This window comes from Micropterus dolomieu, linkage group LG21, assembly GCF_021292245.1.
Source record: "Micropterus dolomieu isolate WLL.071019.BEF.003 ecotype Adirondacks linkage group LG21, ASM2129224v1, whole genome shotgun sequence".
NCBI lineage: Eukaryota > Metazoa > Chordata > Actinopteri > Centrarchiformes > Centrarchidae > Micropterus > Micropterus dolomieu.
Window position 1 is genome coordinate 29,407,261 of NC_060170.1, and position 13,037 is coordinate 29,420,297.

At 41.4% G+C, this 13,037-nt stretch overlaps 1 protein-coding gene across 2 annotated transcripts; it reads right to left on the minus strand.

Moving 5' to 3' along the window:
• Positions 1 to 210: 210 nt before the first annotated feature.
• Positions 211 to 11,775, minus strand: kdm2ba (lysine (K)-specific demethylase 2Ba). 2 transcript variants are annotated; one of them, XM_046035615.1, is made up of 10 exons: positions 11,625 to 11,775; positions 7,952 to 8,176; positions 7,607 to 7,750; positions 5,939 to 6,025; positions 5,272 to 5,550; positions 3,679 to 4,493; positions 3,298 to 3,461; positions 3,056 to 3,217; positions 2,721 to 2,939; positions 211 to 1,502 (listed from the first exon to the last, which is right to left on the minus strand). In XM_046035615.1, exons 1-10 carry the CDS (start codon positions 11,676 to 11,678, stop codon positions 1,321 to 1,323), a joined length of 2,331 nt encoding a protein of 776 aa, XP_045891571.1. In that variant the 5' UTR covers positions 11,679 to 11,775; the 3' UTR covers positions 211 to 1,320. The 2 variants fall into 2 exon arrangements, with proteins under 2 accessions (XP_045891571.1, XP_045891570.1); XM_046035614.1 differs by having other exon boundaries at positions 5,272 to 5,559.
• Between the last annotated feature and the right edge of the window lie 1,262 nt (positions 11,776 to 13,037).

Consider the following 13,037-nt stretch of genomic DNA (forward strand, 5'->3'; position numbering starts at 1 on the left):
TGTGAGATATTTCAGTCTGGGGCGAAAAGGTGGACAGAGACAAATCCATATTGCCATTTCACTAGCATGGCTATAAAAATACTTTCATATCCACACTGAGGGTATCACCTGTGAAGGGGTGTCGCAGCTACTATGTGACCTCTGCTTTAAAGAACATCAACCACATTTCCTTTCCTTCACAATAAGGTAATGAAAACTGACGAGACTCCGTGATGGTACAAATTAATTTCTTTTAATGCATATTAGCACTTATTTTTTTGGATTTACAAATATAAACATGATCACGTTCACCTGAGGTGATAGATTACAGCACAACACACCCCATATTACACACACCACCTACTGTATGGAGTTTTTATATGCAAATGAGTTATTCACTTAGTTTCCTATTTAAACCTGTAAGGAGAGCCAGATGTGTGGGGTTGACTGCATTGTAGAAAGTCAGTGTCAGATTAAGGGCTCAGTCACACATTTGCAATGGCGGTCAACTTCCTGCCATTGTCTTTTTGGTGTTACCCCCACCCACTGCAACAGGCTTTCACCACCCTGATAAATTATTTGCAAGCATTTTTTTGACCCAACTCTGAGACAAGTTACTGAATAAATACAAACTGTAATAATAATAATAAAACAAAAATCAATAAATTAATGTTGAAATGTTGGAGAAAACCCCTGTCAAACACAACACTCATCAATTCATAAAAGTATTAGGGTAAGCGTAGAGGGTGTAACAAGAAAATTTATTTACTCCTTGAAATACATTCTAAATATTTGGGGAGTGTTTATGATCATTTAGTCAAATATGTATTACTGTACATGTTATTTTTTTGTCTGATACTGAAGTAATAATGTCAAGTACAGATTTTGGCACATAGAAGACACTGTTGTATGAAGGTAAACTGAGGAAAGGAACAGTTCACGTGCCATATGGTCTCTCTGTGATATTTAGCTCCTGAGACTCTGTAAACTCATGAAATAATGCTTGTATAAAAATACTGTTTTCATATATTTAAAGAATAAAAAAACAAAACAAAAAAAAACACCGGTCAATTACAAGCACGTCTTTATAAAATTATTATCGCAACACAAATACATGCATGCTGCTTCCTCTTTATCTGTCCAGTGAATGTTCCTCACCTCCTCATATCAGAGTCCATTTAAGATCTCCTTCCAGAAATCCACCTCTCGCTTCAGCTTGTTTACTGTGATATTGATTTGGAGACGTATCATAGGACACAGTTTAAAAAGAAAAAAATGTTCCAGTAAGTGCAAAAAAAAAAAAGAACAAGAGTCTTTCAATCATTTCTGTCCTGTTAAAAACTAGCTCGACTTCTGCAGCAGTTTGTCCTCCTTCAGTCTAAACGGTACGCTCACAGACATCTCTGCGATGAACCTTTCGCAGGCCGTTTTGGACACTTGCTTGCAGAAGCGAAGGTCGATCTGACAAATGCTTCCACAACGCTTGAAGAAGTTTAGGGAATGGTCAGTGACCCGGTTACAAACTAAAGGGAAACGGAGAGAACAATCATCAGTCACAAGTCAAATTCACTGTCAAATGTCATAATTTCAGAAAAAGATCCCAAAGTGCATGGAGATTATGCAAGCAGGACAAATGCAAAGTATGTAGCAAACACCCAAATCTTTTCCATGGGGTAAATTTACAACAAAATCAGCTGCGATACACCTTCCCTGCAATGCATTAATGTAAACAATCTCTTTAACCACATGAACACTTTGGGAATGCACAGATTAGATGGATAACTGTCCTTAACATTGTCTATATCAAGAGTTCCCAGCCTTGTAACTTCTTCCTGCTTTTCCAGGTGCCTCCAAATAGTTACTTAGTTACATGTGGCAGCAATTCAAGTACAGCCTGTGAAACATAAAAAGCCATTCTTGTGCTTGCCTTTTGAGTGGAATGCATTTTGACATCTCACAGTAGGATGGCGGGATTCAATTATAAGTATCTGCTTTGGTTTAAGGGCCCTGGTATCCTGGCATGCTGACTCATTGTCACCTGTGATGTATTACTGAGTGACTGGGTAGCACAAAGCCATTGTTAATGTTATTAGTAACACCTGTGCTTTTACTACTAGTCAAAATGTCTGAAAAGGCCTGTTTAGCGTGGTCCTTTCTTTTTATGTCAGACATTGAGGAACATGTAGTGATGTTTTTGTAAAGTTTAGTTTATATTCATACCTATTTGACTCTTTATTCTGTCATGCCTTTAACTCATTTTCTGTGCAGACTTTATGGATTACTGAGGATTAACACTCACACTTCCTGGTCTGGTCTTTTTCTTCTTTTACTTTATTGATCCCTGAGGGGAAAATGTTTCTCAGCATTTAACCCACACTAATTAGTAGCAGTGGGCAGCCGTTGTGCAGCACTCGGTGCCAAGTTAAGTGTTCAGGGCCTTGCTCAGGGGCGCCTTCAGCAATGGTCCGTGGTGGACTGGCAACCTTCTAGTTGTCAAACCAAGTCCCAACAGACTGAGCTAATGCTGCCCTATGCTAAAAATGTATGAAGGCATTTAAAAATAACCTAACATACTTGGTTCCCTGACAAAAAAAATAAATATCTGGGTCCCCGCAGAATCTGTCTAGTGGGGCCTCCCAGTTGAAGCATCTAACTTGCTACTGTATAGCACCTATACATCAGCCCCCTTTACAACTCAATTGTGTATTCCTACGAGCTGTTGCTCATGTCCCAGTTCTTACCTGACAGGTTAATTTCTGTGAGGGAGTCTCTGGTCGTGGTTCCTGCTGCTGTCAGCAGGTTGACTGACTGGTCGTTGATATGGTTGCAGTAGCTCAGGTCCAGATTGGACAGCAGAGGCATCTGCCGGCTGATGAGACGTAAAGACGTGTCAGTGATGTCCAGCCCCGCCAGCCGCAGGTCCTGCACGTTCCTCAACTTGCAGCGGTTGTCCAGTTGACCTGTCACATGGTCACATAAAGAACATCACCGGTCACTTTCTGTATTTTGTCAACAGTAGGCACCACAATGCATTCACAGATTTCAGTGTTTGTGCTTTGATGATCTGTTGAGTTACCTGGTCTGTTGTCTGTGGGTGGTGAGAGGAGGTCCCTCATCTGTGCGTCTTTGAGCCCCTCCACCCACTGGACATCTAAGGTGCGCAGCAGCGGGCAGCTGGAGGTGCAGAGTGCAGAAACAGCAGCCCAGGAACACCCAGATAACTTTAACACTCGCAGGCCTGAAAGACACAGCCGCACTTTAAAATACTGATGCAGAACAAGTGAAAACAAAACAAAGAGGGATTTTCTAATTAAGTACCTGGCAATCTATTAATAAGCCAGCTTAATTGTTTCTTGGAAATGTTGGTCCAACTGAGGTCCAGGGAAACTGGCTGTCGGCGGATAATCCCACTTAGCATGAGTGGGGTGATGGAGGTGCAGCGGTTCAGATCGATCTTTGTCCAGAGTCTCTTATCACAACACCTAGACATCAGAAAAAAAAGATTTATGTTGTGTGTTACTCTCTTCATGTTCCACTGTCAAAGCAGAGCTTTGGAAAAAAAATAAATAAAAAAAAAAAACCTCTAAGTGCGCCTTCACACTTAAAAATGAAACATTTGTACATTCTGTCCAGCAATGAGTTTTTTTTTTTTTTTATGTTGAACATAAAAGTGTAAACAAGTGTGCGCTGTGCACCTACCATCTGTTCCATGTCTTGCAAACTCTCATGCAGACACACAGCTCCTGATGTGTGAGATAGCCAAAGATCTTCATCCAGACCTCGCGCTGTATGACATGTGTTTTACCATCTTTTAGTGGCAGTCTGTCAGGAGGCGGGCTTATTGGAGGGGGGCGAATGACATGCCGCTCCATTTGGACACACTTGGGTGGGGAGTGTGGGGGCACCGGCCGGTTGGTCGGGGTGCTCCTGTTGAAGCCCAGTGGAGTGATCTGACTCGGGTAGAAATGGCGCAGCTCCCAGGGGGTCCCGTTCATCTCTTTGGTCTTGAGGTGGGGCCTCTGATCCCCAAGTTCACTGCTGTTGCGGAACAACCTCTTGGGTTCCTCGTTTTCCGTCTCCGGCTCCACCTTGAGGGGTTGGCGGTTCTCGTTGGCCAGGCAGTCCTCCGTCTTCTGGATTTCCTGGTTCAGTGCTTTGCTCAGCTCTCGGCTCAGCTCTCTATTAGGTAAACGCCGCTTACGGCGAGCTTTTGGACGCGGACCTTTGTCCTGGGTCTCACTTCCGCCCTCGCTGCTGGGGCCTGCCTGTGGAGAGCTGCAGTGAGACTGGTCACTGTCTCCGATCGGCGTTTTAATACAGGGATTCAAAAGTTCATTCCTGGAGTCCTTGTCATCCCCTTCATCTTCAGCGTCTCCAAAACGGCATTTCCTCTCTATACCACTCCGGAAGTAAGGCTCCCTTCCTTCACCATCCTCCTCCTCATATGCGTCCTCATCCTCTTCTGTCTTGATTTGGTGCAGAAGTCTGGAAAAATACGGATCATCTGACTTTTCCTGCAGGAAAAAAAAAAAGAAAGGTATGAGTTAGGGCTGAACCCGAATAGTTGAAGATTCGATGCTTCGATGGGCAGAGCCTGATTCGACTGTCAATCTCACAGTCGAAGCTTCGCAGTGAAACGAGGATCATGCCATTTTGGCGATATGGGGGTGCTCAACATCTGACTTTACATAGAACAACCAGTTTCCTGACAATAAGCTAATATACAGCCTATTACAATATATATTTCAACGTTTAATGCTGGAAACAAACATAAAAATAATAAAACTTTCAATAACTATTTTTAAAGTGCGTGAATAAATCCAAATTTGCAACCCTAACCCTGGGTCATCAGTGCACATGTGTAGGCGTAGCGTGTATGTGTGTAGTGGCAGAAGAGGAACACTTGCTGAAGAGACGGAGCCCCACCTTCACTGGTGTTGTGCCGAGTTGTCCGTATCTCGCGGGACTTCGGATAATGTATTCCCGTTGCATAACCACACAAAGAATATTATATCGTTTTTACATAGCCGGCTACTTGAAATAGACCCGCGAGAAACCTCGACTTGCATGCAGTTGTCGGCAGCACGGCATGAACGCAAAACTCTGCCCAAGACCAGTGAATGACAGGCGCGAGAGAGAGAGAGAGATAGATAGATAGAGAGAGAAAAGGGTCTTCAAAAAGCCTCAGTATGAGATTTACTCACATTCATTTGGTTTGGTACAAGAGGAAATGCCCCTTAACACTTGCATCCATCATGTCTAAAAAAAAGTCACCCTATAAATGAAACAAACCTTCTTCCTCACACTGAGGTCCTCTTCCTCATCATCATCAAAGAGCTTCCTCTTCTTCCTCAGTTTGTCCTCAGGCCTGGGCCGAGGCAGGCTGCAGGGGGACAGCAGTGGTGGCTGCCTGTGGAGAGACTCCTCGGGTCTGTACTTGGGTGTCTCCTCTCGGTCTGGTCTCCTCTTGGCTGCGGAAGAAACGTCCCCTTCCTCCTTCACAGGCTTCTGTTCCCTCAGCAGAGAGCCTGGGAGGTTGGACGCGTACTTGAACCCTGGACCCCTTTTTTGCTTCAATACCAAAGGGGACAAAAAATTGCGAGACAACTTTATACCTTTAGCCTATCATGACAAGCTAAACCAAATGTGCTACGAGTGTACCTAAGGTTTAATAAACTCATCACTGTAACCAAAACACAGAACACAGTGTATTTCTGTGGTTTCCTGCTTCTGAGAGAGTCACATGTGAATGACTTTCACAAACTAGAAATGTATAAACAGGAAGTGGCAAGCTGATTAACACAAACTGAAATTAGGAAAGTGAGTGTTATCTTTGTGTATTACCACAATTCATAAAATCTCAGTAATGGTTTTACTGTTTTCAGAGTGAAAATACTACTAACACCCACCTAGTAAGCTGTTACATAATCCTAATTCTTTGACTCATATTTGTACTCACTTTTCCACTTTTCCCAGCATGGTTGCATTTGGGACATTCCCAGCAGTTAGGGAGTTCATCGTTCACCACTCCTGAGGCGTCGCTCACCTGATAAAACAAGAAAATGAGCCGGATTTCAACACAATCAAAAAGCTGTAACGGAGTCCTATGGACAGTTTGTTTAACACCAACAAGACAAGGGAAGTGAAAGTAGTTGTTATGACGTGTCCCTGTTAGGCAGGTCAGTGCAGTTTAACCTCAGCCACAGTTTACATGCAGACTCTTGCAGAAAAGGGAAGTAGAGTTAACGACTTGTACTTGAGGAACTTAAATATACACTTCTGAATGGCTGTAATGTATAAATTGTTGTATGTTACAAAAATGGAATAATAAGATATAGAATAACATGGTTGTGCTACAAAACAACTGGACAGTGCTTGTCTGAAAAACTAGTTAGACCAAAACTGTGTTGGCATAGACCTAATTCAGTTACAGGCAGACAGGGTTTATGTTAACGTGCATATGCCAGCTTTGTGCCGGTATCACGTGTAGTCCAGCAGATGAAAATATTGAGATTAATAACATATCAAATATGCTAATATTGTGTGACCTTTAAGATAAGAAGGAGGGAGTCTCTGTCTGTCTGTCTGTGCATTTACTGTAACACCGGAGCTGAGAAACACAGTCGCTCTGTGTCACTCTGTCCTCCATTTACATCATCCCTCTCTGCCTTTTAAACCTAACTGCTTCTTCATTTTGCTTATTTTCAAGTTTTTTCATTTGACGGGCTTGGAATGCAAAAGAGACACACATAATGTCTGTATTTACTGGAAAACAAATAGCAGGGCTATTATTTGCTTCAATCACTGAACTCAACCTGCCTATATCTGTTCAGGTGTCTCTACGGGACAGGCCTTTAATTCCTTTAACACCAAACTCTTGCTCAGCAAAGATGGGAAATGCTGTTTGTATCAGTTAAAGGGCGGTCTTTGTTTGAAGAACATGACAGTGAGCAATGGACTTCACATGACAATATTCACAACTTGGATAAATTTTTATGAAAAACCATTTTCAGTCTCTTGATCTGTAGATTCTCAAGAACTAAAGAAACTTATCTAATTGGGGAATGGATACATATTTTTTTTAAAAGGTAGGGGAGTCACCACTCATCTCTTGTTTACCATGCCGGTAAATCTGAATGAATTATTCTTTGGTGCTCAGGGTTTCTGTAAAATAAACTTAACAACTGAATTGTGGAGAATCGAACCAATGTAACAATGTGTAGCATGTTCATATTTAAACATTTATATATTTGTTTGCGGAATCTAAGCAGCTTAGAAGTAGCTTAATCAGGCGACGCCATGGGTTTTAACAGGTTTTAAAACATGTTTGTTATTTGTTCGATATTGGTCATTCAGTAAATGTTCTTATTCCCAATCGCTTGTTTTCTTGATCATGTGGTGGGAAGTCAAATCCTCAAACATGATGATTTCACACTTCACGAGTGTGTTCAGCATTATGTAAACAACACCTATTCCACATCCAGTCACCTTCAGTGACTACAGTCCAACCGTCTGAGTCACATCATGTTACGATGTCTTGGGTATCCTGTCACACTACTTTAAGCAACGAGTCAGCGAGTGAATGACTGGACTGAGGTGGAGCTGTTCCCATGCTGGCTCTCTGTACCTTGAGACATTTGGGATGGACGATCTCGTTGCAGATAGAGCACTCCATCAGCATGAAGTTGAACTTGTCCTCTTCTTCTTCCAGCGTGTCCTCTTTCCCTGCCTCTTTACACACCACACACACCGCCGTGTGGGGCAGAACCGGCTGCATGGATTGAGAACAAACTATCAGGTACGTGCAAGAATAAATACATTTAACTTAACAAACCATTTTATAGCCTGCTGACTTATGTTTTCTTTCTCAGAAGAGAACCTGTGACAATACACCTCTGTATTTCTTTGATACACAGCTCTTGTAGCAACCTATATAATACAGAAAATGTGTGTGTGAATGTGTAAAACTTACCGCAATGCACTGTCTCATAATGCAGGACTGCTTCATGCGCCCCGGCCCTCCAAACTTCTTCATGTCCTTGCAGAAGTGACACTCTCCACACTCGGTCCGGAGGCACGCCTCGCACTTTCGGCAGCGTGTCCTCCTCCGTCTGGCTCCGGATGAGCTGCGGTTGGACGGCAGCTTAACGGCCGACGACGTCCCCATCTTGGGCTTCGGCCGGTTGGCTGCCCGTTGCTGGAAGACAAGCAGGGTTTAGATGGAGTGGTCAGTTGAGGGTGAAACGTTTATACCAAGAAACGACAAATGCGTGAGTCACTGTGACGAGGGTTTTTAAGCAAGATAATGGGTGGAACATCTTGTATATTAGGCAGCTCATCCAGATTAAGCTTCTGAAGTTGAGCATCAGTAGGATATCAAAATTATTCCTGTTATGTTGCATCAATATGATATATAAATGATTCATTTGTTCATTTTAGTCATAACAGCCAATTCATGCTGCTTTTTGACAGTTAATAGCCAATTTAAAATGTCTACTTCAGTGCATTTCTTTGTTATGATCACTGAAATAAAGAAAGGCTCAAAGATCAAAACATTTTTTTTTGTTACATTTAAATAAGTTGTTTACACCTTGTTTAACAAATGAAAATGAAAACAGGCAATAATAAAGAATTGTTTTAAGACAGCTGTACCAAGATTACTGTTACAGTATAATAACAGTTTAACTATTGAACATTGGCTGGCATTTAATTGAAAGAAATGACATGTGTAGGACTCCCAACATTATCTATTGGTGTGCACCATTTTCAATTATACAGTCAGCAGAAGCTTTGGTCTAAAGCGATGGACAAGTTAGATTACTTTCTTCATGATATTAAAATGTCAGAAAAATGTGGAAATCATAACCCATCATAATTTCCCAGAGCCCACAGGACACCTTGAAATAGTTTTCTTTAAATCAAACAGTCAAAACACTTACACTGTTAAATAAGTGAATAACACCAAATCTTAACGTTTGGGGAAGCTGAAGCCAGCAAATGCTTAAATGATGAATCGATTATCACAATAGCTGGCTGTTCTGCTGATAGCCTACTCAATAAATTGACTGATAGTTTCAGCTCTACAATTGAGAATCTGAAACGGTATCATCTTCAAACCACACCTTTACATAACAAAGCGATAACCTGCCCCACAACTCTGACCTTCCATCTGAATTGCATGCTCTCCGTGTGACTCACAGGAGTAAATGAAATAGAAGTTAACGAGGTGATTAAAAGTCATCTTTCACGTTTGTGTGGGAAAAGACTCTCTCTCACACACACTCTCAGTTTGAATCTATGATCCTAGAATTCACATTTGTGAATTTTTCACATTTATTTTTAGTCTCTTCCCTGTTGCCATGGCAGGACTGTAAACCACTATAAAAAAAAAAAAATTCAGACAAATCATAGACCATTACAGTGATTCCTGTTCTTGCAGGAGAGGTTCCCTTGGAAACTCGTTTTTGCCTTGCTGGTGGCAACTGTTTGCAAGAGATGGATAAAAATAAGCTCACAGGAGGAGGTTATGATTTACTGTGAGGCTGCGAGCACTTTTCTCATGGTGTCGTTTATTCTTATTCTCTTACTGATAATTAGTGCAACATAGCATTTAAGCGCATTTTATTTCTAGATAACAACGCTGGGGTGCTATGGACAGGTCCCACAGGTAAAACTTGATGGAAATGGAACAAGACATTCCACGATAATGACTATCAAGACTGATGCTTTCTAAATGATATTACCCAGGCAGAGAGGAGAAACCAGTCCTAAATCTCTCGACTGTGACAAAGAACCAACAATGTTGTCTGTCCTGATTGAAATTTTCCCCTCAGGAGGATTTTAGATAGATATGTTTTCTTTTAAATTGTATGTTTTTTCCTGCACAATAGCTTGTGTTTTGCCTGCTGTTACAGGGGAAGAATTTAGTCGAGATAAGGAATAATCCATCTGACAGCTTTCCATAATCTGACTGCCGTGGAAATGTGGGAGGGAAACATCAAAGAATGGGCTGATGCTTCTACTGCTGCAGGGGTGGCTGTGACTGTCAACATCACACAGTTTTTTTTATTTATTTAGTTCAGCTGCCTTATTATTACCCTAACCTTGTCTGACACAACTGCTTTTTTAATATTATCTCTCATGTCAGGTTTGCAGAGGCTCTGCTCAAAGTAATTTGAATTAAGTGTCCATGCAAAGTTTCTTTCACTCCCTTAACATCTTTGACCTCTACCTACTTCACAAAAAAAAAAAAAAAAGCACAAAATTGTGGCTACAAAACAAATCAGAGCAGCCTCCGCCACTTTGCACAGCGTGGTCGCGAAAGCAACTATCAGCTGACCCGCCTTTACTGTAACTCTGTGCAGTAATGTGTCAGGAATTTGGGATTGGTTGCTGAGGCCTGTGAACAAAAACATGGCCTATATTCGCAGTCTTCTGACTCAGCTACAGCGTGGATTTCAGCAGGAGGAAGTCACAAGCCTCGTCATTTGCTGCTCATGTACAGTGGTCCTCAACATAAACACAAGAGTGTGTTATTGTCTTGATCACAAAACCACAACAAAACAGGTCAAAACTCCCTATCTGATAAACTGCCATGTCAGTATTGTAGGTACAAATATTGTGTAAGCACAAGGAGCTGACTGATGTCAGCACATATCATATGTCTCCTGAGTTGTACAGGCCAAGAGTCTAATGGAGACTTGTGCAATATCTCATGAGCCCTGTCAGAAAGCATACTATAGATGCACTTCATGCTACAAATCAAAACTGTGTCCTAAGGAACCTCACAGGACAATATATTGAGAGTAACCAGTGATGTAATTTCCTCCTCCTGCAGCAAAACAAACGGACATAACTCTATCTTAAATCGAGGTGACCGTAATATTTCCGGGGTTTTTTTTAGGGGTCACTGGACCCCAGTTTGGGAACCATTGGAAGACTAAGCAACAGAAGCAGAGCAGCTTCATTGTTCCCTCTCCCCATCCCCCTCCTCAGTCCCTGCCTAACAACATTATGCCTACTTAAAAAGTCTTCTTAAAGCAACAGAGTGGTGGGGCAAGTCCAGGAAGTAGCGGGGAGATTAATGACAGGAAAAGCATTTTTATATGAGGGCATACTTGTGGGAGGTTCGTGTAGTTACATGTGCAAATCACAGCTTTTTAACAGTAGGAAGTTGGGTCATCTTCCAGCTAATGGTTCTGGTCACAGTTACGAATATGTAACGTCAACACTACTGGATGAACTGCTCTGTATTAAGAGGTGGTCCGTACAAAATGGGTCAGTTGTGGCTAACGTGATAGATGGTGTCCAAGGTGGAGAGCACGGTGTGTGTGTGTGTGTGTGGACGGCCAGGGTAAACAGCTCCGAGACTATTTAAGTCATCGTACGGGACATTTAGCTTGTTATGTCTCTTTAACCTGGTTAACCGAGGACGATGGTTTAAATGACACATTTCTCCTTACAACTCGACTAGCTTAACGTTACGTTAGATAACGTTACGGATAAGAGGAGCGGGTGTAAACCTCACGTTAACCTGAAGCAACTGAAGAAAAACACCGTTCCGCCCACAAAAGGCTTTCTTTTTAACACAGCACACCTTGACAAAGAAAAGGAAAAGTCACATAATAAAATGTAGGAGCTCTCACCTGCTCTGACTCTGAATCATATTCATCATCGTCTCCGCTCAATGACAAGGCCATAGCTCCTCTCTCTCATCGTTCGTGAACCGCAAGAGAAAACTAACATGGCTGAACGAGCCTCCAGCTCAGCTACTTCCCTCCCTCCTTCACATCACACCAGCACAGGCAGCTTCTGGCTATGTTCATTGTGCTGTGTTCATGAACCGTGGGAAACACCAACTTCGTACTTACTTAATGCACCAGTGTAGCATTCAGGCAAAGATAATTAAAAAAAAAAAACACTCGACCGAAAACACGTAAAATCAATGATTATACAAGTGTTCTTAATATAAAAGAGTATGCGAAACAGTAAAGTAGGGTAAAACATTTTAATTAAATATAAAACTCCTGGCGCTGCATAGCGTCACAGGAGCCTTGCCATACATTGCAACTGTTATTAACGTGCTATATGAATGCAGCATCGATGCTAACAGGAAAAGAAGACGAGCAGCTAACACAAGAAAGTTCAGTCCTACACACGTCCGTTTTCACTTTTGCATGTTTATGTGGTATGTGTGAGTCAGTCAAATTCTTCTAAGGTTAATTTGATTTATTTAACGTCTTAATCCTCAAGAGAGGTTACCATTGGGCTTACACGCCTTTGAGTTGGCTGACTTAACATTATCTGTAATTGTTATTCATATTTTCTACATGTTGTAGCTTAATGGCCAGCAACAGCTGAAGTAGACCTACAGGTATTAATACTATTTCAGGTGTCATGATATATGTGAGTCACATACCTCATAATTGAATGTATGAGAGTTGAAACCAGATATTAACTTTGTTCATATGTCCAATATATTTCGTTCCCCTGAAAATGGGGGAAATTAGTTATGTATTAAATGCTGACAATTGATTCCCACACTGTTTGAGTGCTGATTAATCAAATTTACCTCAAACATATTACTTCATTTTGATCTTGGGTACAGAACGTACAGAGCCAACACAACAAGAAATGTGTCATTGGCTTACTCAGGATTGGACTGTGTGATGATATGAGGATTATATAATAATGAATCATATATTGCCACTGTGTTTCGTTTTGAAACTGTCTTACTTTGGCGTCATCCAGTGGTAATATCAGGACGACTAAAGCTGAGATAAAAGTGAAGCAGAATTTAAAATATGTATTTCAGGAATTCATATACCTAATATGAAAACTGATTTTCTATCTTAATATGCTGATTTTTTTATTATTATTATTAGCCATAGCCTTATCATTATTTTATATACATATATTTTATGTAGCTACACGGTAGTTTGACTAAGAATGCACGCTTTCTTACAGCTACACTGTTTGTCTTAAGGGGCCCTTTTATTTTTCTGCCTATAACCCCAACAGGTATTAGGATTGCCTCTGCTAAAGTGCCATTTATAAAT

What these genes read in the sequence shown, in the direction of transcription:
- kdm2ba (XM_046035614.1), bottom strand. Translation starts at nt 11,678, where the DNA reads ATGGCCTTGTCATTGAGCGGAGACGATGATGAATATGATTCAGAGTCA. An exon ending in TGCAAGACATGGAACAGATG is followed by an intron (nt 3,462 to 3,678) that starts GTAGGTGCACAG and finishes TCTGATGTCTAG; the next exon opens with GTGTTGTGATAAGAGACTCT. An exon ending in ACCCACAGACAACAGACCAG is followed by an intron (nt 2,940 to 3,055) that starts GTAACTCAACAG and finishes ACCATGTGACAG; the next exon opens with GTCAACTGGACAACCGCTGC.